Source organism: Protomyctophum bolini, assembly GCF_963924005.1.
Source record: "Protomyctophum bolini genome assembly, chromosome: 12".
Taxonomy (NCBI): domain Eukaryota; kingdom Metazoa; phylum Chordata; class Actinopteri; order Myctophiformes; family Myctophidae; genus Protomyctophum; species Protomyctophum bolini.
In genome coordinates, this window is record NC_137873.1 from 12,560,420 (window position 1) to 12,587,930 (window position 27,511).

Here is a 27,511-nt window from a genome sequence, read left to right on the forward strand (position 1 = left end):
AATAGCTAAAGTAGCAGATCTATGCTCAAAACGTGTGGTTCTGTGGCATGTTTTGAACTAGTTTTGATGATCTTGTGTGACGCTGTAGAATGATCTAGTAGGGTGTTCATTTACGGGGGGAAAGAATATATATAAACAAAAAGTTAGACGATGGAGATAAGAGGTTTCTGCACTGACAGCGACAATATGCCCTCATGCTCCCTTAGTACTCCCAGGGTTTATGATGCAACATTCTTATGAAGCAATAAGCCTCTTATCTGTGACATAAATCTTTCCTCATCTCTTATCAAGACTAAAAAACAAACAGAAGTAAGGATGAAAGACTTTCTGATCTGTGCTATCACGACTTCTCCAAACTAAACTAACTACAATATTGTTGCCGTCAGGCGGAAACCTTACACTGTATATGTCCAAAACCTGTTACTTTTTGGGTGACACTGTAGTATGATGAAGTATGAGGCATTATTACGAGAAAGAGAAAATATATATACACGTTGAAATATGGAGATTACAAGGTTTATGCCCGACAGCAACAATATAAAAGAAGTTCACACAAGAGTGATGCTGCGACAGTGGTTGGGTTGAAGGTTTTATCGGCAGTGTTTTGAGAGTCTACTCTCCAACCTTTTAGATATCGGTTGTTGGACTCCCTGTCCTGTGAAATGAGTTTTCTCAATAGATTTCCCTCAGGGACGAATCAGGGATATAGACAGCGCCTGCCTGGCACCTGATAAAAACACAACGAGATGCTGGAAGGCCAATGCATGAGGGGGCATCAATTACTCAGTGACCACAGATACATTCTCATGCATTTATGTATGTTTAATATCTGTTCTGGCCCGGACAGCTAGGGTAGTGGTCCAGGCACTGACAGCATGTTGCGGGTTCGACTCCCGATCCCGATGACCTTTGCTCCATGTCACTCCACTTAAATAAATAAACAATAAAGGCAAAAGCCAAAAAAAAAAAAAACAGTCTGATCCTTGTACATACGACATACTATTACTAATGAATGACACTTTTCCACTTGTATTCTTAATTTAATGTACCGCAATTGATATTAAGAAGTTTGCACAAAATAATCTCACTCACTGTTTTATACCTGTAAAAAATAGTGTACCGCTACTTGTGACATGATAATCTAACTATAAATGCACCAAGTCTCTGTGTGTGTACGTACGGTACTGTATGCAAGTCTGTACGTCTGTAATCCACCTAACCGTCGAGAACCGTTCGCCCCACCAACTTCAAATTTGACATACGTGTTCCACACCCCCACAGGGAGTGCAGTGCCCGTGGTGGTCGAGTCGGTCGGACCCACGGTTGTCCAGAACTGCCCCAAATGGCCTCTGCCCGTGCTCTGGACAGGGCCCCTGCCCAGTGTCCATATATGGAGCTGGCCTGTTCTGACATCATTCTGACGTCTGCATAGACTCCATATTTGGGCATGCTTGACAAAGAACTTGACAAAGACATAATATCTGGGTGGGGCATGCAGTTCCAACTTGCATTGTTCCAAGTACAGTAGGCCAGTGCCCAACAGGCACCGCTGTAGAGGCTCCAACGGGCACCGCTCTAGTAAACTTTAATTAATCAAAAACTGAATCTATCCTCATTTAGGAACGATGGACCCCACTGTCAACTGAGGGAAGCCCTGGGGGGACAACAGCTTAATGACCATTTGCAGGGCTTGACCCAATCAATGGCCAAGTTACGTGAAGAGAATGTGTGTTCATGTGTGTGTGTGTGCGTGTATGCATGCGTGCGTGTGAAGCAAACACCATGTATGCTTATTATAAGCAAATTTGGGCTTATGTTTCTGTAAAGTTGTAACGATGTTGCTTATTGGCTGATGGGCAAGTTAGTATAGTGTTGTATTTATCTATTTATTGTCTTTTGTTTACTGATCTATGATGGTCTGTTCATCATTATTATGATTTTAGTACACACATGTTCTTCTTACCATATGCTGTAACTATTTATTTGGATCACAATGGAATGAAGTCCTCTGACTTTTTGTTCAATCCTGATAATTCTGTAGTGCTCTTTTATGAATTGTATCATGAATAATATCAAATAACTCAAATCAAAATCAAATTGTCAAACAGTGGTTCATGTTAAGCAAGGACAAGAATGCGTCAAAAAAAGGGCAAATGAACTACTCAAAATGTCCCCCCACCAAGATTATTTTGAAAAATATTTGGAAAATATTATATTTTCAAATAGCCAATGCATAATATATAGGTTTAAAGTCTGTCAACGCGCGGCTAGGGAGCATCACTGCATTATGCTGGAGGGTGTGTTTTAATAGTATGTTAACACCACCAGTCTGTTGTAGTAGCCGGTACTGCTGAGACTAATTAGAGAACCAATAACAACAACTCACACATGCTACACATTGAAATCCCTACTGGTACTGCTGTACTCTAAAGTTAACTTTTACGTCATCAGACTAAAATTACTTTTGCTGTCAGCAGCACGAATAGAAATGGTTCTGTGTGTGTGTGTGTGTGTGTGTGTGTGTGTGTGTGTGTGGGGTATTTTGAGTCGACACACACTGGTTCTCAACTTTGGGACTGGGGACCACCAGCAGTCCAAATGGACCCTTACGGGGGTCTGTAACATTGAGAGTGTACAATGTGTTATCCCTGGAACCCCAATCTACACAGTGAAGTCAGCAGTGTTGTGATTTAAATGTGTGTTTAAAAGTTTAATCTCTATGTTCTGACTAGACTAGAGCGTTTGTTCAGTAATAGAGAACCTATTTATCAGCTTCAGATTCTTATAGTGTTCCAATTCCAAATTTGTCTGCTCCTTTCTTTGTGTCGTCACTTCCAAATTCCACTTGTTTATCCTGCATCCTTCCTGTATGAGTTCTCTCTCTTCTGATTGGATAACATTGGTCTTTACTAAAGTGCTGCAGAGACTGGGAGACTCCTCAGAGTTACTGACCCATAGGTTCCGTTTGGACCCCTAGTGGTCCTCGGAGTCGGACCACTGAGAAACATTGGGTTGCTTTACATGGTCTGTAATTTTAGGATTTTAACTACGGAATTAACGATTCCGGTTCCATAACAATTCTCTCTTAGCGGTCCGATTCCTTAACGGTTCCCTTTAACAATTCCTCACTGGTTCTCCAAGAGAGGTACAGGGTGACTTGAGGGGGTTCCAAATGGACACTTACAAGTTTGTAACTCTGAGAGTGTACAACTGGAACCATGTGAGTTATGGTGGTCCTTGAAATTAAAACGTTAGAGAAGCACCGGTAGCAGTTGTGATGTCCACATACCAGCTCTGACAGTGTGATTAAATGGTAAATAGTGCCATTTGCGCCATTTTGCGGTATATATAGCGCCTTTATCTAAGGCACTTTACATAGATTGTGCATCACATTCACCCATTCATACCGCACAAACACACAGATGGCGGAGGAAACCATGCAAGGCACCAACCTGCTCATCGGGAGCAATTAGGGGTTCAGTCAGTGTCTTGCTCAAGGACACTTGGAGTTGGACACTAACTCTGGGGCAGCCCGGGATCGTACTGGGAACCTTCCGATTCCCAAGCGGCCACTCTACCCCCAAGTCACTGCTGCCAGCCTGCCACCGATTAAAAAACGCTTCCAAATGTGATGGATCTGATTCTGGTTCCTCAATGTTGGATCATGGTTCCTCCGATTCCACCGGTTCCAGATCTCAACCCTATTGGGTTGTCAGTGTGACTGAAAATTGAGCCTGCTCTTTGAAACCGCTTCCATCCTCTAGTCTGAAACAACTGAATGATGCACAATCACAAACAGAAGCAGAAGAAGTGGGGACTCCCAGAATTGAGTGGAGGGAGGGGGGAAGGGGTCTCTTTAGAGGAGTGCTTGCTTTGAAACCCAGCTGCCAGACTGACAGACACAGCCCCCCTGACACACACACACACACACACACACGGGACATCTGACTGCTATCAAGTCCTATGGGATTGAGCCATTATGGCGAAATCCAGTAAAGCTGATTAACTCTCTTGTCTATCCACGCAGAGAGAGACAGAGAGAGAGAGAGAGACTGATGGGGATAGGGAGATGTGATCAAGTGAGGGAAATCCCATGGTGACATGCTGCATGCAGATGATGAATCCATTACATTTCCCCAAATGAAAAATTAGTGTCTGTGTCTGGTGTGTGTGTGTGTGTGTGTGTGTGTGTGTGTGTGTGTGTGTGTGTGTGTGTGTGTGTGTGTGTGTGTGTGTGTGTGTGTGTGTGTGTGTGTGTGTGTGTGTGTGTGTGTGTGTGTGTGTGTGTGTGTGTGTGTGTGTGTGTGAGTGAGTGAGTGATTTAGGGGGGTTGGGCTACTCTGGAATGTTAGCAGGTTTATAGGGCACAATCGCAGATAGGTAAATGCATTTCACCAATAAATCTGAACTTGACCCTTCACCCTCCACAGCCCTGATGGGTACAATCAATGTGTTCATGTGAACAGAACACCCAAAAGAGCGTGTAGACAATGATACCGCTTTCTATTTCTATGCAAAATGTCAAAACGTGGACGGGAACATATCTGAGTGCAAGCTTAATTGATCAGTAAGAATAACATCCACTATGGACGAGAGAGAGAGAGAGAGAGAGAGAGAGAGAGAGAGAGAGAGAGAGAATACATGTAAATAAAAATACATGATGGATGTGCCATCGACGACAGGCGTGTGAGCTGACAGAACAGCCAGCAGCCAGGGAGATGCATTTAGGTTATGACAGCATTAGGCTTAACTCCCCCAAATTATAGGCATAATGTGATTTCAAATTCATACATTTTATAATAGCTGACAGCTTTTTCTTTGCATTATCATTAGCAGGGATCAAATGGACTGGGTCCATTTGTACACACTCTCAGAGTTATGGGAGAGTTTAGGAAGCCCCCCCATGCCATGTTGTATTTTTCAACACTTAATGGAGCAGCAGTAGAGCCTACCTTGAGGTAGTCGTTTTCAGAACGCAGGTCTTCTATTTCCCGTAATAAATCCTCCTCCGGGACCTCCTTGGTGCCTCTGTGCGGGCTAGATTGTGCGCTTATCGTCGGAGGAGGTGGTTGTTTGTCCTGCTGCTTGCATTTGTCTTGCTGTGAAGCAGCCATGCTGCTGCTGCTGCCGGTGTGACTGTGATGAGCCTCAGAACGTGCGGCAGCAGCAGAGGCTGATCCTCCGGCCGCCTCAGAGGAGGATGCTCCCCGCAGTGCAGGAGGAGGATCTGCCCCCTGGTCCCCCCGGCTGTCACTGGATCCGCTCCCCGACTCCGCGTCGCTGTTCGCGGCCGCCGCCGCCGCCAGTCTCTGCTGCTCGTCGGAGAGCGGCTCGGACGGGCAGTCGGACAGGTCCGAGCTGCTGTCCGTCTGGCTGACCCTGCTGAGAGCGGCGCCGGTCGGAACCCGAATGGGAGATCCATGGCCGAGCGGTCCTTGGTGGTGCGAGAGAGACACTAGTTTCGCCTTCTTGCCTTTGGCTAGACGGACCGGACTGCTGGTGCTGCTGTCCGGCCTGACGGAGGGTTTGGGCTCCGGGGCTGCCGCTGCATGTTGCTGCGGGACCACCTTGGGGGTCTTTTTCACCGCCGATGACTTGCCGTGACCTTTCCCCGTGGCCGTGGTGGTGGGTCTGTCTTTGGCTCCTCCGGGGACATGGCGCCTGGAGCTGCGGGCTTGGCCGGGCAATGACGCCGGCGTGGGAGAGGACTGCTGCTGCTTGCTCAGTTTGGGGGATTTGGGCACGATGGCAGGTGGCTTGGACGAGCCGCGGTCCTTCAGGAAGGGTCTGGCCGGGGAGGGCGCTCTGTTCAGACGCTTCTTCTCCAACTGGTGGCTCTGCTGCGGTGGTTTAGTGCTGGTGGTGTCGCTCCCAGAGCCATTGGAGCTCTCCATTATACACCGACACGACGATCAACACAGTGTTAGTACAGTAGCCTCTGACTCTGACAGAGCGGCGGACCACATCAGGCTCGTTCCACGTTTTCTCCTCGCTCGGGCTGAGGCTACGCATCGTGCTTTATTCCATCCCAATCTGCCACTCTCATTCATTCCTTCATTAATTCAGCAGGTTGCCATTGTAGTCCCCTCTGTGCCAGGAGGGTCCTGCAGGCTGCTTGGGGGGAGGGGGGGGGGGGGGTCGGTCGGTTCCGTACAGTCTGTCTCCCCCCCGAGTCCTTGAAGGAAACGCTGCTGCAAAGAGGCTGGTGTGTGTGGCGTGTGTGCGTGTGCGTGTGCGTGCCGCGTGTGTGTGAGCGAGAGAGAGAGAGGGGGAGAGAGGATGGGAGACGTACGGCAGGTTGCATCTGCAGGCTGCAGCAGTCGCTGCTGCTTGTAAAAGGAGGCTGCTTTAAGTTGGAGAAAAGCCGGAGACTCGATCCATCATCCAGCCCTTCTGTTTTGTGGTCCTCCTCACTCCTCCTCGGTGTTTATTGCCAATAACTAACCAATAAATTATTGGTTAGTGTTTTTGGACCCCTCGTGTCTCCCGACAGACCCCCACCACCACCGCCACCGTGCACGTCCCTCCCGTCCGTCACCGTGCGTGTCCCTTCCTCCTCTCTCTCTCTGACATGTAAAATCTGCAGATCGCTGCGGTCTCCTCCACCAGCTGCCTCATTGCTTGTGATTTCTGCGGGGCGCATGCGCGCGTGTCTCAGGCTCACAGACCAGCACACACACAACGCGCGCGCGCACACACACACACACACACACACACACACACACACACACACACACACACACACACACACAGGCTGTCCAACCAAGGATATTTACAGCAGTTCATAGATCATCATCATACAGCAGCATCTCCTGACAGATTTGACACCTTTGAGATTTATTGAAGTGATTCTCAACCTTTTGAATTTCAAGGACTCCCAGTTTGATATGCATTCAGGGATTTGGCTAGGCCACAGATCTCTGCAACAGTAATCTACACTATGAAATCCTGTTAATTTAATTTGGAGAGATAAGCCTACCAATAGAACCAAATGGACAGAATAATGGTCCATTTTGTACACTGTCACTCTCAGAGTTAGAGTCCCATAGGGCAGTGGTGGCTTCTCAACCTATTCAGGCCAAGACACCCCAAAATAATCAGATTTGAAGTTTTGAACTGGGGACCCTCCCCAGTCCCCACCCTGACAAGCACTTGTAATTTAGGAGTTGAGGCATTACATATAGTTTGACTCAGTTACATAGATAAATATTGTTCAATTTTCACATTTTATTTGACAATTTAGCCAATGTTTGACCAGTTATAATATTAGTCTATAGTTTGATGGTGCAGTAATGGCCTTTTTCTTCTTTATTAATGTTTTTCTTTTTTAGGTATTAAAAAATCATTAGACTGTCACTCCACTGTCAACTGGGGACCTCCAAATCATGTGGTCACAGGTTGAGAAGCATTGCCATAAGGGTCCAAATGCATGGACCCCTTTGAGAATATAGTGTTTGTCATTACAAATCCATGTATATAATCAACCAAAACTGAGCTGTGTGTCACTTTCACAGTAAAAACGACTCCAGTCATTCATTTTGGGTAATAAATATATATATTTATTTGCACTTCATTAGTTTAAGAATGCCACAAGTTATAAATACCACAAATCTGCCTTAAAACATCATGCCTTAAAACTGCTTTCAAATAATGGAAACAGGTTTTTAATACAAAGTACAGTATTCCATCATAAAAGGATGCTCGTTAATTGGAAAGAGTTGATTTAAAACAGAGTATGTGTAAGGCAAGTCAGTGCCAAATATATTGCTAAGTTGGAGGACATTTCAAGAAGTTTCATTCCATAACACCATATATTGTACATTTATTTTGTGGGGATAGAGTGTCATGGTCTTTGTGTCCCCAATGGGATTTAAAAATGTAACCATAAAGTAAGAACCTTTTCTATTGACAGCAAATAAAATAATGACTGGTTTATATCATAAAAAATTACAGCAAGCTTAAAAGCAACTGTCTTATGTATGTTAATGATTCATGCATGGCAAAACAACTCATATGGTAAGTTACACTTCCACTTTCTAATTGTCTTTAAGAGCAAAAGGGTGGATAATTTGATTAACCTGCTAATTATTTGCAACAGTCCCAAAACACTATGTGTCACCAATTACCTTGAGCAACTTTGCTTTTGCACACAGGACCCACACAAACAAAAAAAGAACAGGAAATCATGCAGGATGCTGCACGAATCTTGGCAAATTGAGAAAATTGAATTAATGTCATTAGGGGCGCTTCCGTTTCCTTCTCACCGTCAGACACAGACCATCAGCTGATTTTCACCTCAACCCATACTACGGAGCCACACCTAAAATAGCTGATCCTACACAGTGCATACTGTCGATCTGCTATTTTCAGCATGCAACTTCGTCGTTGACAAAGTGTAAATTGGGCTTATCATTACTAATTGACTGAACGTGTCAGAACACAAACAGTCAATCACATCACATCACAATCCTTATCTTGCATTAATACCACAACATATTGCTAGGACTCATCTGTGTAACATTATGTATTATTCAGAGATGTTGATTACTCTGCTGTAAGGAAACCCCTCTTGACTTTGTTGGTACCAGCTTAATGTCAGTCATCAGGATACAGCTCATTTCTTGTCAAACAAAACAATGTTTATTAACTGTTGCATAAATTACAAAAAATAATAACCAATACCGGTAGATACACACCACCTCATGTTGTCCTTTGATACCTGTTATAGCTTGGATTTGAATCATTAATCTCTGCATTAACATGCATAGCCTGTATTGAAATAATGTGCAAGATCTGGGACATCCTCACTGATCTAAAACATATTAATTAGAAAAGAAGGTAATAAAACTAAACCCTAAACCTAGCCACACATTTAGGTTTTGCCCTTCGACAAAGATTTGAACCAACAGGTTTCTGCATTAATCTATCAAAGGCACTATACTTGGGAAATCAATTTGACATTCCAAGTCAACCAACCATAACCACATTAACCCTGGTGTCCCGATCTTGGGCAAATGATCAAAGATTTTCAAAATCTGTCAAATTCTTCAACTTTCCCTCCCAAAATAGCACAAATAGCAGATCTACAAGCTAACAATGCGCCCAGCTTCTAGATCTGCTATTTTCACTATTTCACGATTAAGTATACAGGGCTTAATTTGTTAATTAACCAAATCTGGACCTATTCATTCTTGTACTTCAAACCTTTCTTCGAGTAGTACTCTCTGTATGCATATTGTACTAAGTGGTATCTGCACTGCAGTCAGATGACGAAAATAACAAAAAACAAAACACTGATAAGATTAGTTGGGAAAGTCAAAGCAAAGGCAAGAACCTTGTGTACTGTACCGTACATACCGTACACAAGGCAGAGGAAGAGAGAAACAAAGACACTGGAAGAGCGGCGAAGAAAGGCCTAGAATATAAAGAGGTCATAAAGGGAGAGAGAGAAAGAAAATACACTACTTTCTTATTGTCCCTTAACTCCCTAGAAATGTAACACTGCATGTGGAGAAATGCCCCCACACGATCAGAATCAATGACAACAATACCATCATTTCCATAGACTATTTGGGTTCTGTATCCTCCATTCATTTCAGCCAGAGAGAGAATGGGATACTAAAGAGGAGTCACTGAAACAACACTGATCTATTAGTGCTATACTACTTCTACTACTACTCCGTAATGTACTTTCTATTACACTGCCTCCCCACAGTTCAGCATGTCAGCTTAACTAGCTCTCAAGGATTGTAGTGCAAAACATTACAATTTGTACAAATATAACATGAGCCATTCCAGCCACAAAACACTTTTAAGGCGATAAGGACACAAAACTGGTGTGACGACAACCCAGAAAGCCACTTTTTGGTGGCGATGCAGGGTGTAAACGCACACATTGTAATCCTGCAGCTTTTCAAATCAGAGTCCAGTCAATGCCAAATTCATAACTATATTTACATAAGTGAATTTACAAATATATGCTGTTGTGTTCCTCCTTCAATTTAACCCAGCCACTTGGGTAATAATACCTAGCATTTATATAAACCTACTGTGTCTACGCACAGCTTTCAAATTAAACTGAGGATATGTGTGATACAGAATATCACAGAACGTACTGTATCAAACTTAGTGTACAGTTTGTGCAACGATGACCGTCAAAACAAAAGCATGGAAGACCAAATGAATAGCCTTACTCCCTATGACAGGAAGATACAATCCTTTCTGTCCAGTAGCCACAGTGGAGCCACAGAGTAGCCCTTGGAATTCAACCAGCTACTGTCACTAAATCACCAGCCTAAGAGACATTTAGGACAGAGCAGTACCTCCAGATAATGATCAAGTTATCTGCCAAAGTGGCTTGTAGAATGGACAAACTTACTACTAGCCAGTAGCCACAAGCTAAATCTACCTGCATTTGGCTGGTTTAAATTTCGCACGCTGTCTCCACTCTCGATAACATTACAGTTACAGTACCCCTCATTGAGCAGATGTGTATCAGCTACCAGAGGGTACTCCATTTATAAGGCACCTGCAAGGCACAGCTAGCATAAGCCCCTGTCCAGTCATCTTTTTGTTTTTTGTGCTAGTAGCGGTGCTAAACGTTTGGCGCGTCGGTTGTGGCTGGCTAGTGCCGATAGTGGGCATGGAACCTGGGAAAGCGGTATTAAAAACCTGGCACTCCTTTGTTAAGAGTGAAAATGTGTTGAACTACCTATACCAGGGCTTAGTGCTGATAAAGGCGCTAAAAATAAACAGGAAGCTTCCAGCACCTTTTGGAAAACACGCAACTGTAAGAACCGTACTTGACTTGACGGTTCCCAGTGTGTACACACAGCCTAACTGTCCTGGAAATGAGGTAGTCTGGGGCGAGTGTGGACAGAGGGGTGCTAGGGAGTGAGTGGTTCACAAGGTATTAGTGTGTGTGTGTGTGTGTGTGTGTGTGTGTGTGTGTGTGTGTGTTCTTTTAACATGTGAAAGTGTTCAGCAACACAGGTTTTTGAGAGGACTGTGTGTGTGTGTGTGTGTGTGTGTGTGTGTGTGTGTGTGTGTGTGTGTGTGTGTGTGTGTGTGTGTGTGTGTGTGTGTGTGTGTGTGTGTGAATAGTTGCAGAGTCTAACAACAGCCATCAACTCCTCTGTTTCTGTACTGCTGCTTTGTGCTGCCCCCTCGTGGCCAGAATGGGTCACTGCATATGTGCAGACAAAATAAGGCGGGCTGGGGACGGGGGAAGGGTTTCTGGGGACGGGGGACTGTGTCTCAGCAGCAGCGCATGCGGGGAGGCGGCAACTCTGGAGGCACTTCCACATCCGGCTGCAGGGACAGGATGCTGTTGGAGAGCTCGTTGTTGTGGATTTCCAGAGGCATCTGTTGCATCAGAAACAGAGGACGAAGGCGGGGGGAAAAGTTTTGTTTTACTATAAGTTTGTACTATTCATGAGTTTTACCACTAGAGAAACCAGTGTTACAGAGTTTTACCACTAGAGAAACCAGTGTTACAGAGTTTTACCACTAGAGAAACCAGTGTTACAGAGTTTTCTGGGGTGTGCATAACGACTTTCAGTGGATGACGGCACTTTTTCAGAAACCAACCTTGGCAAGAATGTCGTCTACAAGCTTTAAGAAGATCTCGTCCACATTGAAGTTGTCCTTGGCACTAGACTCACAGAAGCGCATGCCGCTTATCCGAGACGCAAACTGTCAAAACAAATAGACAAATTAAGCTCTAAGATTCTCTGTGTATGACAATCTCAATTAACTATGTGTCATTTCTTACTCAAAATTTCATTCATTATTTTCATGAGACAAGCATTTGATTAAGAACTAGAAAAAGTTCCCTTCTGGGCACAGGTCTCCAGCAGGAGGATAGGAGTGTGTGATGTTTGGCAAAATGTTTAGGAGTAATATAAACATGTTTTTTTGTTTTTTGCAACAATTTTCTTCATTGTGTTGAGGAAATGCAGGCCACTCCTGAAATCTTTGGAAGGCCATCTTAGCCAATCATTGTAGAATCTGAGAAATCCAAACTACTAAGTTGTACACAGATCGATGCAGTTATAGGTAAAAGCGCCACATTGAGGCTGATTTGGAAAAGAATGAGTGGCATGTCGTCCTCGGCCTAGTGGAAATGTGCGTGTATAATTTCACGGAAATTGCACACTGTGTTTGTGATTTGTGGCATTTTGTTCGAAACGGACCAATCATGTGAGCTTTGGAAGCCAATCTTAGCCAATCAGGATGGAAGATGGGAAATGGTGCAGATCCGTGTTGATCACATGACTATAGAGATAGTGTATATACCGAATTGTGTAATGTATGGATAAAATGTGTAGTAATCTACAGAAATGTGTTTTGCCAAAATCTGCCTCATGGTGGTGCTATAACAGGCCCGAATATTTGGGGCAGAGATTCATTGTTGACATCCAGGGAGTGTGTGTGCAGTTTGGCATGGATCGGTGCCGGAGATTAGCTGGTCACAGACGGACGGACGAACGGACACATACACACACACACACACACACACACACACACACACACACACACACACACACACACACACACACACATGCACACAGAGTGCCTTCGGCCTGGTGGAGACAATAACTCTGGGCATCAGTGATGTCAGACTGGACTATGAGATGTAAGGACAATAATTAATATTACATTTTCTTTCTTCATATGCTATTCTCATGTTATTGGTGTAAAGTCCTTCTTCAAACCTACAAAAGTGACAGGTGGGTAGGGGAAGACTAGTACTGAAAGAAAAAACTGACACACATTGTCTTCAAATGCCAGGGGGGAAAAAGAGACATTCCCATTAAACTTGTTTTCTTGTATTTGAAGACAGTGAGTGGGAGTTTTTTCTTTCAATATTTTCTTGACTGGAAAAATGTATAAACTAAACGTACACACACACACACACACACACACACACACACACACACACACACACACACACACACAGTAAAATCCACTGAGGATTTGGTTGAACCTACCCTCTCCGCTTGTTGTCGACCAATGATGCGGTCGGTTTCACAATCCAACTTGTTTCCCACCAGGAGCAACTCTGCCTCCTCTGACGCATACTGACACAAAACAAACAGGAGAAAAACAGGCTCATCTCAACACCTGCACACTGTAATCCTGAGCCTTTGTTTACCTCTGAAACTGTAAAAAACTGAACCATAAGGGTAAATTATTCCACTCCCAGTGTAAGAATTAAGACTCAAGAATGTCATGGTGTGCCGTTTCCCAAGAGTGTATTAAGACTCAAGAATGTCATGATGTGCCGTTTCTCAAGAGTATATTAACCTTGGGGAAACAGCACACCGCAATGATTTGCAACTGATCTCGTTTCTCATGCTGACAAAATGGTTCCGCATGACAATCTGTCTTAAAAGGGACACTGCAAATTGTGTTTTGTGTCATATTGTTTTTCTGCAAGTAATTTCAACACCATCTGCAATGACATAAAAATGTAAATGTATATTCGAGGTAAAAGCAAACCACCAATCCGTAAAGTAATTCAGCACCCCAGGCAGTGCTATAATGATGTTGCAGCTTTGCAGTTTTGTTTCTGGTGGAAACTCAAAACTTGTATTAACAGGCAAAACGCATTGAGATATCCATTCAGGTGAATGTACTGTTCCTCTCAGAATAATAACAACTTATTTTCAGAGTACTCACTGTAATGTAAACCCACAAAGTAACACCTCAGTGGAATAGCTTTGGAACAGGGCTGGGAAACACATATACAGACCCTGGAACCCCCTCAGGGAAGGAACACAGAGAGTGTCTGGACCGGGCCCCACTTTGAGAACCAATCGATTATTTTTAAATTACACACTGGTATCGGATTGGTACTCGGTATCGACCCATACACAAGTTATGGGTATCGGAACCGGTATCGGGAAGGAAAAACTGGTATCTCAGATTGTTTGAGATAATAATCACCCAGGCCAAGAGTGGAAAACTGTGGCACGCCAAAAATTTAATATGCAAGACATACAGGCTGTGGTTACAGGATGTGTTTACATTTGGTTGTTAGTTTTTAATTAGCCATCCTCACAATATCGTCACAATATCGAGGCATCTGGTCAAAAATAGTGAAATTTGATTTTGTCCATAATAATAATAACCAGTAAGACGCCTGAGGGCCGTAAGATCGTAATTTTCGGGCCCGTTAGTTTTTGCCGGGCGCGGCTGCACTAATAACTTTGGAGCAGGCCCGTCTAGAGTTTAAATGGACAGGTATCAGTCAAAAGGGAGACATCGAAGAGGAAGGATGGATGGGGAAGGATAAACATACGTATGGAATGTCAGAACAGGTCAGCTCCATATATGGATATATCTAAGGGTTTGAGGTCAGATCTCCATCCCTGATGATGTCACGTGCCCGACCAACACATTCATGTGCCCCACCAACACACTGACAGGAAATGCACGATTCCATAGTTAACTGCGACCTTCGGTCGCAATAATAACAATATCTCAAGGAGGAGCTTTGAAGGATTGGCGGGTGGGGAGGGGGGGGCTTCTCTGGTAATATTGGGGAGAGCATTCCACAGGTTAGGGGCTTGGGGCCATATCTTCTCTGGTAATAGTGGGGAGTGCGTTCCACAGGTTGGGGGCTTGGGGCCATATCTTCTCTGGTAATACTGGGGAGAGCATTCCACAGGTTAGGGGCTTGGGGCCATATCTTCTCTGGTAGTATTGGGGAGTGCGTTCCACAGGTTAGGGGCTTGGGGCCATATCTTCTCTGGTAATACTGGGGAGAGCATTCCACAGGTTAGGGGCTTGGGGCCATATCTTCTCTGGTAGTATTGGGGAGTGCGTTCCACAGGTTAGGGGCTTGGGGCCATATCTTCTCTGGTAATATTGGGGAGTGCGTTCCACAGGTTAGGGGCTTGGGGCCATATCTTCTCTGGTAATATTGGGGAGTGCGTTCCACAGGTTAGGGGCTTGGGGCCATATCTTCTCTGGTAATATTGGGGAGTGCGTTCCACAGGTTAGGGGCTTGGGGCCATATCTTCTCTGGTAGTATTGGGGAGTGCGTTCCACAGGTTAGGGGCTTGGGGCCATATCTTCTCTGGTAGTATTGGGGAGTGCGTTCCACAGGTTGGGGGCTTGGGGCCATATCTTCTCTGGTAGTATTGGGGAGTGCGTTCCACAGGGTTGGGGCCATATCACCCCAGGTACGGTACTTCAGGAGGTTGGCGTTACCGGACCCGAGCATCATATCTCCCAGCTCTACTTTGGCATAATGGTAATAATATTTAGAACGTATCATCATTCACCTTATCTATCATCTTCATCCACTTAGGAAGGTCGTCGAAGGTCTCCTGCTTGGTGATGTCATACACCAGTACTATTCCCTTGGCCCCTCGGTAGTACGCTGACGTGATGCTGTTGAACCTCTCCTGTCCCGCCGTGTCCCTGAAAACACACACACGCACAGTTACTCACACATACTGTACAACCAACGAGTTACTGACACACAATCACAACACTGTCATTGAACACATTATACAACACCCTAAACGCCATATCTGACCTACTGCGTGGAGGTGTGGGGAAATACTTACCAAAGTAATCTTCAACCCTTATGCACAATACAAAAAAATTGAGAGTCAAATTTCAAACAGCTTGGTGCTCGCACCACTCTGAAGAGCATGTGCATATCTGTCAGTGGAGTAAAGCTATGGAAGCTATGGTTTACCAGAGAATGTCCAGCAGTGCAATAATTTAATTCTATTTAAGAAAAGGTACAAGATGTGGCTTTTGGAGAAATACAGATATGATACGTGATGGATGTGTGTGTATATGTGTATGGTACATGTAGGAAAATAATACTGTGATTGGAGGTATAAGAATGAATTTTCGAAGGAAAATACTGAATAATAATAATGTTGAATGTTCGTTTTAACGAACAATGGAAGGAATGTGAATGTAAAAATTGTATAATTATATAGGGGGATTATTCATTATGAGAGTTTAAAATATGTTAGAGAACAATTACATGTACGGGTTAGGCATCAATAAGCTTTGAGCTTCGGCCTATGCCTTTTCGATCAACTATAAGCGAGTGTGAACTTTTTGGTGAGTTATCAGAAATAATTTTGATGACTAAAACTATAATGAAAAACATTCGACTACCTTTGCTAGCTGACAAAAACGAAATAAAAGCTAAATAATACAAAATAGGCTATGATGACTATAAGACTAAACATATACGGTAAGACAATTGTCAACAAAAACTAGATTAAAATGTTAGGGAGAGACTAGTGGAGAAGAGATCCAGTAGAACAAGTTTTATATTTAGTTGTGCTTGGGTGTTGCACTCTGAAAACAGCAGATCTAAAAGCTCCCAATGCGTCGCATGTGGGGTGGGCTTGTAGATTGGCTATATTCAGCATGCAACTAAGTGTACAATCATCAAGTCATTACGACGCCATGAAGGCCTAATACATTTTTGGTCACAAAAACAAATGATATTTAGTCGACTGAAACTAGACAAAAGAAAATGATATAATTAAATCTGAATGGAATTGTATTCTAAAGACTGGTTCCCAGTGTGACACAAAAACAACATTCAAAGGGGGGCTTCAACCTCTTGGGAGGATGAGCATCCGGTGGTCGCCGAATGAAGCAGAGGCGATCTACAAGCTCATAACACGTCATAGTGCTGCAACACGTTGTGAACTTGTAGAGCTGCAATCTTTTGGGCTAAGTTTAAATCAGGTTTAAAGCTGCAATCCATAACATATTTCAGTGAGTGAATACATGACTTAACAGGCAGTGCATGAAGCTCAAAGCACTCCCCAAACAGACTTCTGTCTCACCAGTAGAAATTGAGGTGCACAGGCGATTCGATTCTTGGGCAGGATATAAAAGTTATGGATTCTAACTTTAAGACAATGAAAGAGGAATGCATTGGGAGCAGCACAGATCTTATAAATTAACAACATGGCTACTTCTGTTCAAAAAAGATTCTCTGAAGAAGAGAAGAGGATTTTTGCACTGCTGCTAAAACCTCAGAAAGCAATCGGTCCAACATACGCTCCAGTCCAGGGGAACTGTTAGCTTTTAACCACTTTAACCATTATTTTAAACTTTTGCTATTGAAAAATAGCAGATATACAAGCTCAAGCTAATTGTGAAAATGCGGGCAAATCATGTAATATACTGTATATTCTTTCACAGCAAACGTTCTAGCTCATATCTTTGCTTCTGGGGGGTCCCGGTAACAACATATTTTCAGATGGGGGTCGGCAGCCGAATACATATATTTTTGGGGGTCCTTGACATGAAAAACTTTGAGCACCACTGATATAGAAACATCAGGATTTAAGAAGACATTTCTAGAATCTGGCCTTACTGGACTGCTGCTCAGACTGATACACACGAGAAGAAAATGTTGAATGAGGCGCTGAGCCAGGACAGTCCCTTACAAAGCACAAGGGGGGGTGGTACTCTGCTGCCATGGCCTGGCACGACCTTGATCCAACCAATACATTGTCTGGAAGTGTATAATAAATGCTTCTGTGATCACTCCAGGGGGTGCTCTCCCATAAGCAAGACACTTGAGTGAGTAATATGAAAAATAATTAATATGTTCATGGTTGTCAAAAAGACCTAAAAAGGCTTACAGCGAGTATATTATTTATATATTATTATTTAATTTTAATTGGATTCCATGTGTGATAACTGTGTAAACAATCTACATTCAAAGCTGATTCTCAAAGCCAGGTTACAATATAGTTATAGAGATGTTAAATCAAATTAAACTTATCTAATTTCAGGCACATAGATAAGACCATATCTAACAACAGACGCAGCTATGATCTTCTGACACATAACCTACGGTTTCAAACCTGGTCACAGACAAATCTGACAACTTAAAAACGCAAAGTCACTTTACAGACAGACATTAAAAACACACTAAAAGCCCAAACGTTGCAGATGCTGTGTCAGTTTTAAGATTCTAAATGTAAACAGTCCATAGGTCGAAGGGACAGTGGTTTTGACAGAGTAACAAAGGTAACTACCAGAGGAGACTGTGAAGGACCATCCAGATGTAGTGCGTTACTGTTTGGTAACAGTCTTCTCTGTTAGAGCCTCCCATCACTGCCAGTGACTGGAACAGTCTCCCTACAAATGTAAGAGAGACCTCCAACTACTTGACCTTCAAGTAGTTGGAGGCTTAAAGTAGTTTTGTGGCATAAAGCAAACCAAAATTGTAATCATGAGTAATTATCAGATCCATTTGTCACTGATGTCACCTCTCACACTGTAATTGTTCTGTCCCCTGTACCAGGTTTACTTGTTTTGTATTGTACTGTATTGTATATGTTTTTGTATGGATAGTTGTATCGCCACTTTTAACAGCCTGCTCATGGACTACAGATGAAAATTAGCTTTTGGCTAACTCTGGCCCATTTACATGAATTGAAAAAAAAATTGTTGATTAATGTGCATTGTCCCTAAATAAACAAACAAAAAAACAAATGAATATAAATGTGATGCTGAGCTGACATTGAATGACGGGACCGACAGACTTGAGGTCAAACAACCAAAAAAGTGGGGAGTTGAATCATTGATCAAAGCCCTCAATGTCAATTTGTTAAATTAAAGAATTACTTGTTTTTTAACCTAGTATTAGTCATAAAAAATCCTGAATCACTCTTCATGTCAGATACCGTTCATTTTGATATTGTCTAAGTACAAATCAATATCTGGAATGTCTTTTCACAATTAACGTTAGTTTGAAACTAACTGATGGTACTTTCTTTTTGTTTTGGTAATGCCTTTATATTTGTATGTCTCGGTCTGTGTTGTACTATGATTCAGCCACTGGTCAGTGGTTATCAGAGGGTGGGGTTAGTAGCAATGTCATTGAGTTTGTGAGTGTGACCTGTTACTGTACCTTCAGCAGCCTGCTAGCCTGCCTGTCCCCCCCCACCCCCCCTCCCCCCCGTGAGTCACAGTCAGCAGAAGCAGCGTCACATGGCAATGGAAGGGTTAGGGCAGGGCAGGCAGTGATGGATGCATGCTGGTGGTGCAGCTGGACAGCTTCGTGTTAGCATGAGCTTCAACATGAGACACAAGACACATTCAGCACACACATCGTCTCTGTCGGCTGGAAACCTCCTATCCCTATATTCTTTTTAGTAAATTAATACCCTAGTTGATCATACTACAGCGTCCCCCAGAGGAGCAGATCCACAAGCTGGAATCGCGGCAACTGTAGAATCGGCTACTTTTTATGCTTTTGAATTTGAAACCTGAAAAGTAACAGTTTTGGACATGGAGGTTTGCAGTTTGCACCTGACAGAGACGACATCCTGAGCTGATATGTTGAGGATGGAGTGAGTGAGGAGCCGGTGTTAAGACAGCAGACAGGACAGGAGAGAGGTAGAAGTGGACATTGAGGGTTGGATGTTAGTAAAAAAAGACAAACAGTTGCAATGTGTTGAAAAGCATGATGGATTAGACTAGAGTGTTATTTTGTTGTTATTGTTTTTACAATATTCATACGAATACTGGAATATAGAGTGTCGCAGTCACGCCCCTTTCATGACGACGAGCGGCCCGGAAAATAATTTCCCATGCATTTTTCCCATAGATGTTTCAAAAAGATCTGTAAGCCTTGGACAAAGCCAACTCGGATCGTGACAAATGTCATGATTTGTCACAATCCAAGTTGGCTTTGTCTGAGGCTTACAGGTCTTTAAATAAATAAATACTTTTACATCTATGGGAAAAAAGCATGGGAAATTCTATTCTGGGACCTGGGCCCCTTATCTTTCTGAAAGGGGGCAGGACTGCCACGCTCTATTGGGAAAGCTGAAATAATTTAATTTGAATTAGAAAGCCCGCTGTGGATATTAATGTACAACCATGATCAATAGAGATAGAGATAATACACAACACCACATTTCTGGAATGATGTTGGTTGTCTATATGTTTCAAGCTACAGAGCCTCTGACTTACTGTGCAATGACATTCTAAAACAGATCATTAAATGATCACCGTTTAATAATTGGGGATTTTGCATTGCAGAGAACTACGTGATTATACTTGGTAGCAGCAGTGGCAATAGAAAGTTACTGGGTGCATGGTATATTGCTCACACGGTATGCTGCCCATGAGACAAGTACAGGTGTACCTTGGGATATTTGGAAACTACACATTATGGCATAAAAACTATTTAACAAAATGTAAGATTTAAATTTTATTGTTTTTTGTTCAGAATGATCCCTCACCATATCTGCAGTCTGATCTTCTTCCCTCTCAACTCAACCGTCTTGATTTTGAAGTCGACTCCTGTGGGGGAAACAAGCAGAGAGGAATGGATACGTGATTGAATGACCTCTGTGGCTGGTGTCGTCAAAAGTCACAAACACACTAACGTAGTAACGACACACACACGAAAGCTCAAAAGTCAGCTCAAATAACCCGAGACCTGTGTCACACCGATGACAGGGCATAAAATGGAGGTCTGCCATATCAGCTGCTTGCCTGTGTGTTTGTGAGGGATGTGTGACTATTTTGGGAATGAGGGCTATAGCACGCTGCTGTGCTTGGCATGGAGCTGTTGATGTACTCTATATACCCGCTACACAAGCAGGTCATGTCCCGTGATTCCATGTCCGCTAATTATAAGCGACTTTGTTTTTCTGTAAAGTCGCTTGAATATCTTTTTTGCTGTGTTCCTAAAGTGTATTTGCTTATTTGAGCTGTGTTGTTAAAATGTTCCAGAAAATATTCAAAATGCTTCACTTTTTTTTTCTCCAAGATTTTGTGTAAAAAAAATAGCAAATCTCCATTGGAAGAAAACGTAGTCTTATATTCAGTCCTGGCCAATAGGGTATGAGTTGTGAGCTTGTTGTAGATCAGCTACTTTCAATTATATCCAATCCCATTTGGGCTATATGTGGCTTCTTTTGAGCTTGTTTTCATAGACTTAGTTGGGTATTTCTCTGTCAAAAACTGGCAACCCTGGTCATGTCCAGTATGTATGCCAAACTTACAGGGACTATTCAAGTCATAAATCAAGTCATAAACCCATTATCCTCAATAAATGATGATAATTAGTAAGTGGAACATTAAATAAATATTAAATAAAAGCAAGGCAAAAGCTGTGAAGGAGCACAGTGAGTTTAAATTAAATTAAAGATATGCCTTATTTTAGGCCCCTCATACACAATTACTTTAGGCCTAATTACTGCTTAACTTACCAAGTTCAGATCCAGGCTACAGCAGCAAGACCTTGGAAACCCAACATCAATGGGAAGCAATCAACTATTAAACTAAACTAGAAACTTGTAAACAACAGCAACAACAAAAAAATACACAAAAGCAGCACCACCATCACAAATACTTGATCTCTGTGGATGAGTATTAAAAAAAATAAAAGAGAAAATAAATGATAGATGATAGAATTACTCTGAGAGGATACAAATGTGACAACTGCTCTTTACTCACTCACAGTCTCACTCACACACACACACACACACACACACACACAATAAAAAAACATGTCCCATAACCCTGCTTGCCTGCTGCTTACCAACGGTTGACTTGCACGCTTCGCAGAAGGTGTCGTCCGTGAACCTCTCCATGAGGCTGGTCTTGCCCACGCCGCGCGACCCGATGATGATGATCTGCAGCTTGTAGTCAGCGGGTCTGGGAGGCATCTTCCTGCGGCGGGAGGCAGCACCCAGAGCGGGGGAACAGTTGGCGGAGCCCCCGCTGACACCCACACCACCGGCCCTCCGCGGTATGTCATATCTGGGATCCATTCACTTTAAATTTAATTCCACATTTGGGTAATCGCGACGACGAACAGCTAAAAAACGTTAAAGTATTGTTCTTGTTAGAATCGCATGGGGCTGTTTAAAAGATGTGTTTGTTGTGCCAGCGGTTTGTTGTTGAAGTTTTGTCAAAGTTTTTGTTGTCGCCACAGAGTTGTTGTTCTGCCATTAGAGCCAGACACCAGTGACGTCACCCAACACACCACCAAACCCGTACTTCCGCTTCCGTCGCATGCCGTTATTTATTGATAATAAATAAAATAAATGCTACATGTTGATAAAAATGTGATAATTTCCTAACTGTTCGTCCACAACATAGTTTATTTGATCGGATATTTCGCATGTGCTTAAATACCTTTGAAAGTTAACGAGCGAATATAACGAATTAGGCCGCATTATAGCTCTAGGCCAGGGGTCTGCAACCTTTTTCACATGTTTGCACATGCATGTTTTCATTTTGGTGTCAGTGAGTGTTCCATAATATAATTATGAGACTACATCTAAATGAAATAATCTCAGCTGATTTTGTTACACACCAGAGCCTAGATGGCTCTGATACACATAACAAGTTAACAACCTTATAATATTGGTGGTCATGATGTAAGATCATGATGTAATGATTATTAAACTCGGAATAAATAACCCACCTATCTCCCAGAATCCCGCCCCAGTCATGAGTTAGGAGTTTAGGAGTTCGAATGAATGTACAATTATGTGCTATGATGCAATTTGTAGATGTGAATGGACTTAATGTAACTGACTAAACGTCTTTGGAATATTTAATTTTAAAGGAAAACAAAACTTCTCTGTCTCACACTTATGCCAGTGTCGTGATCATCATCTGATCACCCTCCCCTGTGCCAATGTTGGCACCAGACAGTGCCTAAGTTTGCCTACCCCTGCATTAGCCTACGGCATTATGTAATAACAATATTATTATTAATAATAATAACACTAATACTAATAATCCTATATTTATTGTAATAATTAGACAATTCATATATAAACTATAAAACTATAACCTTTTTGATATTTTGGCCGGGTGTTCACTGTTGCGCAGTGCGTCCTGTGTGCTGTGCATGTGCAGCCTGTGCGGCACCCGTAGCCCCGCCTCCTCGGATCGATGACGTGCAGGCTGAGCAGGAGGAAGGACCTGTGATCTCCTCTCACTCTAATCCATTCCAAAACATCGACGATAACAAACCAACAGCATCTACCTAGCTAGCCGCTTATTGTTGTGACACCGCTATCTGAAGAAGACACAAATATTACTAACCTCTAAAATAAATCACAACAAGGACACAGCATGGCTGCACAGAAGATCAACGAAGCGCATGAGCACATCGCTGCAGCTGAGAAATGGTATGAATGATGATGACAAACAAACGAACCACTGGACAATAATACTAGATGTTTTACACAGTAACTACACTACACAACCTTTTAGGATCCATATTAGCCTTGGATCAAGACTATCGTAGATGTATTTGATCGAGTCTTTAAAGAAAAATGTCAGAATCGATCAAAAGAAAATCTATGATGACAGTCTTGATTGGATCCAACATACAGGCCATATGTCCTGCTACTATAGCTACAACTGGAACTGTTAACCATACAAGCCATATAAGTGCTGTTTTGATGATATGCCAGATCTCTCCTGTGTACAGCATAGCTTCATAAAGCTAGCCTTACTTGTGATGTACCGGTATGTACATGTCATGTATGTATTACTGTGTAGTAAGACAGCCATTGGCCTCAGTTGTAAATATTCTATGTGGAAGTGGACTGTGACTGTATTAATTGCTTCGTATTATTTCTTTACCGTTTGTCATTGTTGATTTTTGTAGCCTGAAAACCAGTCTCACAAAGTGGAAGCCAGATTATGACAGTGCTGCATCGGAGTATGGCAAAGCAGGTAAGATAATGACGCACCATTGTGGCTAAATAGTATAATACTGTGTTAGTAAACCTCTACTAAGAGTTATGTCAGTAACTAGTATATTTAGTATTGATTAAAAGGCTTTGTGTCATAAATGTGTGTGTACTGTAGTGTGTATGAGGTTTTACATCACAGAGTGAGGTGTGTGTGAGGTGCAGTTTTGTCATTGCGTCACTAGAGAGTGATGTTTAGTGTTATTAACTACCAGAGAGTGATGTTTAGTGTTATTAACTCCCAGAGAGTGATGTTTAGTGTTATAACTCCCAGAGAGTGATGTTTGGTGTTATTAACTACCAGAGAGTGAGGTTCAGTTGTATTAACTCCCAGAGAGTGAGGTTCAGTGGTATATTTAACTCCAGAGAGTGAGATAATACCACTGGACCTTATTAAAGTAGTGGGTAGTACTCAGAGTGGTAAGAGTGAGTTGACCTTTTTGTTATTCTTTACATGTCAGATGAATTAACAAACGTTTTGGCTATCCAGCCTTCGTCAGTGACCATTGCACCTCCCACTCTATTGCTAATTGATTTTGTCTTTACTGTTCCCAGCTGTGTGTTTCAAGAATGCCAAACAGTACGACCAGGCGAAAGACGCCTATCTGAAAGAAGCAGACAATCACACGGATAATAAGGCGTATCCTTTCTGCAGCTAGTTTTATCATCACTGTTAATATAACATTTCTGTCACCATGTCTTTAGTTTCCATAACTTTATACACAGCCTCTTTCATGCAGCAAAGTAAGTTTTTTTTTTTTAATGAAATACACATACAATACAGATATGATAGTGTTTTGTTTAGGTGTTGGGGTGTTTTGTATTTAGTTAAACGCAAACGTGTCTTCTTTTTCAGGGCAATTGAACAAGCTGGTATGATGTTGAAGGTACAGTAATTGTCCTACAATTGTGTCATTCACTTGGAATGCTGTGGTATTATGACTGAAAATGACCTCCTGTTACATTTGTTTTGTTACAGGAACAAAAGAAAATGCCTGAAGCCATTCAGTACATTGAGAAAGCCTGCATGATGTACATGGAGAATGGGACACCGGACACTGCAGCGATGGCTCTCGATAGGGCTGGAAAGTACGTAATGAATGCCTTTCATTGAAATTGAAAGTTGTGATGCAAGATAAAAGGATTATATAGTAATGTATATATAATATTATTTAGTAATGTAAAATCTGTCTTTGTGTAGACTCATAGAACCTATCAACTTGGACAAAGCTGTAGACCTGTATCAGAAGGCAGCTGGTGTGTTTGAGGTAAGATTGAGCTGCAGACAAAGATTTAACTGCTGTGGTGTTGATCACGTTTATCTAATACACCCATGCATGTGTGTGTTTTTCTTCTGCAGAATGAAGACCGCCTGCGGCAGTCTGCTGAACTGCTGGGCAAAGCTTCCAGACTACTGGTCAGGTTAAGAAGGTAAACAGCAAAAACAGCGGTTTTATGCACGGTTGCACATTAGACTGCGTCATTCTCATGCCAGTCCAATCTTTTCCAAATAGGCTTGACGATGCAGCAGTTGCTATTCAGAAAGAGAAGAACATGTACAAAGAGATAGAAAACTATCCTATGTGTTTCAAGGTAAGATAACTTGAACGTTGTGTCTTACTCTTGCATACGCTGTACTGACTGTACATAAACAGTTTTATTTTATATAAGCCATGATGACAACTTTAAGTAAGACTCAATTTACTGTCACCATTGTGGGATGTCCTGGTAACGTCACAGGCTTTGGCATATTACATAGTTTTTTTGTCTTTAACTTTTTACGTTGTTTGAATAAGTGAAAATATCCTTGAATATGTAGATATTAAAATACATACTTTAGTTTTACACAATATTAATATTAATCTCAGTTGTTGATCTGTGCTTGTATCCTTTAGAAAACAACTGCCCAGGTGCTGATTCACCTTCACAGAGGCGACTTCGTGGCTGCAGATAAATGTGTAAGAGAAGGTTACAGGTACGAGTCCTCTCATAATGTTTCACATCGGTGTGGGAAAAAATTGTACTTGGTCTGCGCTCCCCCCCCCCCCCCCCGCACCAAACCTCATTGCCTGAGCTTGTGGTTCTGCTAGTTTCAGCGAACGTTCCCCTCAGAATAGGGATGCTAGGGTTCAAGTGGTTAATGTACAAAGATTTGACCCCCCCTTTAGTAACCTGAACACACTATGAGCATGGTGCTTCATTTCCTCCAGTCTCCCAGGGTACAGTACAAGCGAGGATGTGGTTGCCATGGAGACGCTGCTGCAGGGCTACGACGAGCAGGACGAGGATAAGGTGCATCGCATATGCAACTCCCCTCTGCTCAAGTACATGGACAACGATGTGAGTATGCATCCAACGCCTTAAAACTAATAATGTATATATTGTTGTGGTCGGGCAGAAACACACACGAAAGCATCAAAAGTAGCAGATCCATGACGGATTCAGAAAGGGACACGTCACGTGACATTGCTGTAAGAGAGACGTTGCTGCTGACTGGCTGCCAAGTGACATTAAAAAACTAGAAGCAATAAACACACAGAGAGAAAGGACAGGTGCAAAGCTGTCCCCAGGGGGCCAATGGGGGGGGGGGGGGGGGGGGACTCCAGGATATACTGTATGTACTTTATACAGTATATATTTTCCCATGATTCCTTGTTGTGCTCCAGAACCAACCTCTCTCTCCCTCCCTGCTCAAACAAACACAGGTGCTCCTGGTTGGTTGGTTGGTTGGTTGGTGCACACAGCTCCCCTGTGATCTTTTAAAACCTGCAACTTTCTCTCCCGTCTCTTTTGTGCCTGAGACTATTGAGATCGGATCAAAGGGAGAAAGGAAGCGTTGTACAAGAGTTAAAAGGTGAACTGATGTTTTGTAACGGACGTGGGTCGCAGTTTGAGTTTAAAATAAGATGTGGAGATTTGTGGAAAAAAGAGAGTAGCAGATCCAGATGTTTAGAGCTTGAAAAGTAACAGTTTTGGTCTTTTGGACATATGAGGTTTTCACCCGACAGAGGAGATAGATAGATAGATACCTGTATTATCCCACGGGGGGAAATCAGTATAAATGTTTATAAAATACTAAGTATAGTTAACTGTATGATAACATCTCTCTCAACAGTACGCTAAGCTGGCCATCGCTCTGAGAGTACCCGGAGGAGGTGTAAAGAAGAAGAAGGCTGCCGCCGCGCCACAAGGGGGCGCCAGCGGGGAAACGGGCCCTGCAGAGGAAGAGGATGACTATGAAGGAGAAGGAGGCTTGTGTTAGAAACATGTCGGCCACAAGAGGAGCTGTAACTCTGTGTATCGTCAGTACGTCCATATCAGGTACAAACACATACTGAGTGGGCTGTTATGACTGAGTGGTCCCCCTGTGATCCTAACTGTACCAAAACAACATCAAACCAATTCCACTTCTAGGTTATCTAGGTATTACAACACAAGACTATACTTTCTGCACGGAGTCCAACTAGCAACAGCCTTTTTTCATTTGTGTACAGTACTGTATGAAAAACCTCCATTGTTGAGAAATGTATCAAAAATATATTGTATGTTCTTTTATTTCATGTCCATTGTGAAAATTGTGCGTTTGTAAATTCTGCTGTTTGTTTATGGATGAAATTCCCAAGATTTGCTGGCGTTATCTCAAAAATTGGGCAAAGGAAAAAATAAATATATCTTTATGTGGATTATTGATGTATAGGTGTGTATTTGTACAGGAATTATTTATTCAGTATTCTCGCTAGTTAAGAAAGGTCACCAATACAATATGC

General features: G+C 42.6%; 3 protein-coding genes across 5 annotated transcripts in view; 1 reads left to right on the forward strand and 2 right to left on the reverse strand.

The window, feature by feature from the left end:
* mtcl1 (microtubule crosslinking factor 1) overlaps window positions 1-6,548 on the reverse strand; it is a 90,772-nt gene extending 84,224 nt beyond the window's left edge. For both annotated transcript variants that reach the window (XM_080778360.1, XM_080778359.1), the window contains exon 1: window positions 4,953-6,548. In XM_080778360.1, the coding sequence (XP_080634486.1) occupies window positions 4,953-5,894 (942 nt within the window). In that variant the 5' untranslated portion in view covers window positions 5,895-6,548. The remainder of the gene's footprint in view (window positions 1-4,952) is intronic.
* Window positions 6,549-11,015: 4,467 nt separating this feature from the next.
* On the reverse strand, window positions 11,016-22,664 carry rab12 (RAB12, member RAS oncogene family). 2 transcript variants are annotated; one of them, XM_080778707.1, is made up of 6 exons: window positions 21,569-22,239; window positions 20,262-20,322; window positions 15,294-15,432; window positions 12,993-13,082; window positions 11,590-11,694; window positions 11,016-11,364 (listed from the first exon to the last, which is right to left on the reverse strand). In XM_080778707.1, exons 1-6 carry the CDS (start codon window positions 21,798-21,800, stop codon window positions 11,257-11,259), a joined length of 735 nt encoding a protein of 244 aa, XP_080634833.1. In that variant the 5' UTR covers window positions 21,801-22,239; the 3' UTR covers window positions 11,016-11,256. The 2 variants fall into 2 exon arrangements, with proteins under 2 accessions (XP_080634833.1, XP_080634832.1); XM_080778706.1 differs by lacking the exons at window positions 11,016-11,364; window positions 11,590-11,694 and adding an exon at window positions 12,602-12,895 and having other exon boundaries at window positions 12,940-13,082; window positions 21,569-22,664.
* Window positions 22,665-22,881: 217 nt separating this feature from the next.
* napgb (N-ethylmaleimide-sensitive factor attachment protein, gamma b) lies at window positions 22,882-27,427 on the forward strand. Its single transcript, XM_080777959.1, has 12 exons — window positions 22,882-23,174; window positions 23,660-23,727; window positions 24,300-24,384; window positions 24,471-24,488; window positions 24,601-24,631; window positions 24,724-24,833; window positions 24,946-25,012; window positions 25,105-25,175; window positions 25,259-25,337; window positions 25,640-25,719; window positions 25,955-26,084; window positions 26,860-27,427. Exons 1-12 carry the CDS (start codon window positions 23,119-23,121, stop codon window positions 27,004-27,006), a joined length of 942 nt encoding a protein of 313 aa, XP_080634085.1. The 5' UTR covers window positions 22,882-23,118; the 3' UTR covers window positions 27,007-27,427.
* Window positions 27,428-27,511: the final 84 nt, after the last annotated feature.

Coding starts and splice junctions, on each gene's coding strand:
- rab12 (XM_080778706.1), bottom strand. CDS start 21,800: ATGGATCCCAGATATGACATACCGCGGAGGGCCGGTGGTGTGGGTGTC. Junction 20,323..21,568: donor AGCGTGCAAGTCAACCGTTG/GTAAGCAGCAGG, acceptor TTTCCCCCACAG/GAGTCGACTTCAAAATCAAG. Junction 12,896..12,939: donor GTGTGTGTGTGTGTGTGTGT/GTGTGTGTGTGT, acceptor GTGTACGTTTAG/TTTATACATTTTTCCAGTCA.
- napgb (XM_080777959.1), top strand. CDS start 23,119: ATGGCTGCACAGAAGATCAACGAAGCGCATGAGCACATCGCTGCAGCT. Junction 23,728..24,299: donor ATCGGAGTATGGCAAAGCAG/GTAAGATAATGA, acceptor TACTGTTCCCAG/CTGTGTGTTTCAAGAATGCC. Junction 25,176..25,258: donor CTACTGGTCAGGTTAAGAAG/GTAAACAGCAAA, acceptor TTTTCCAAATAG/GCTTGACGATGCAGCAGTTG.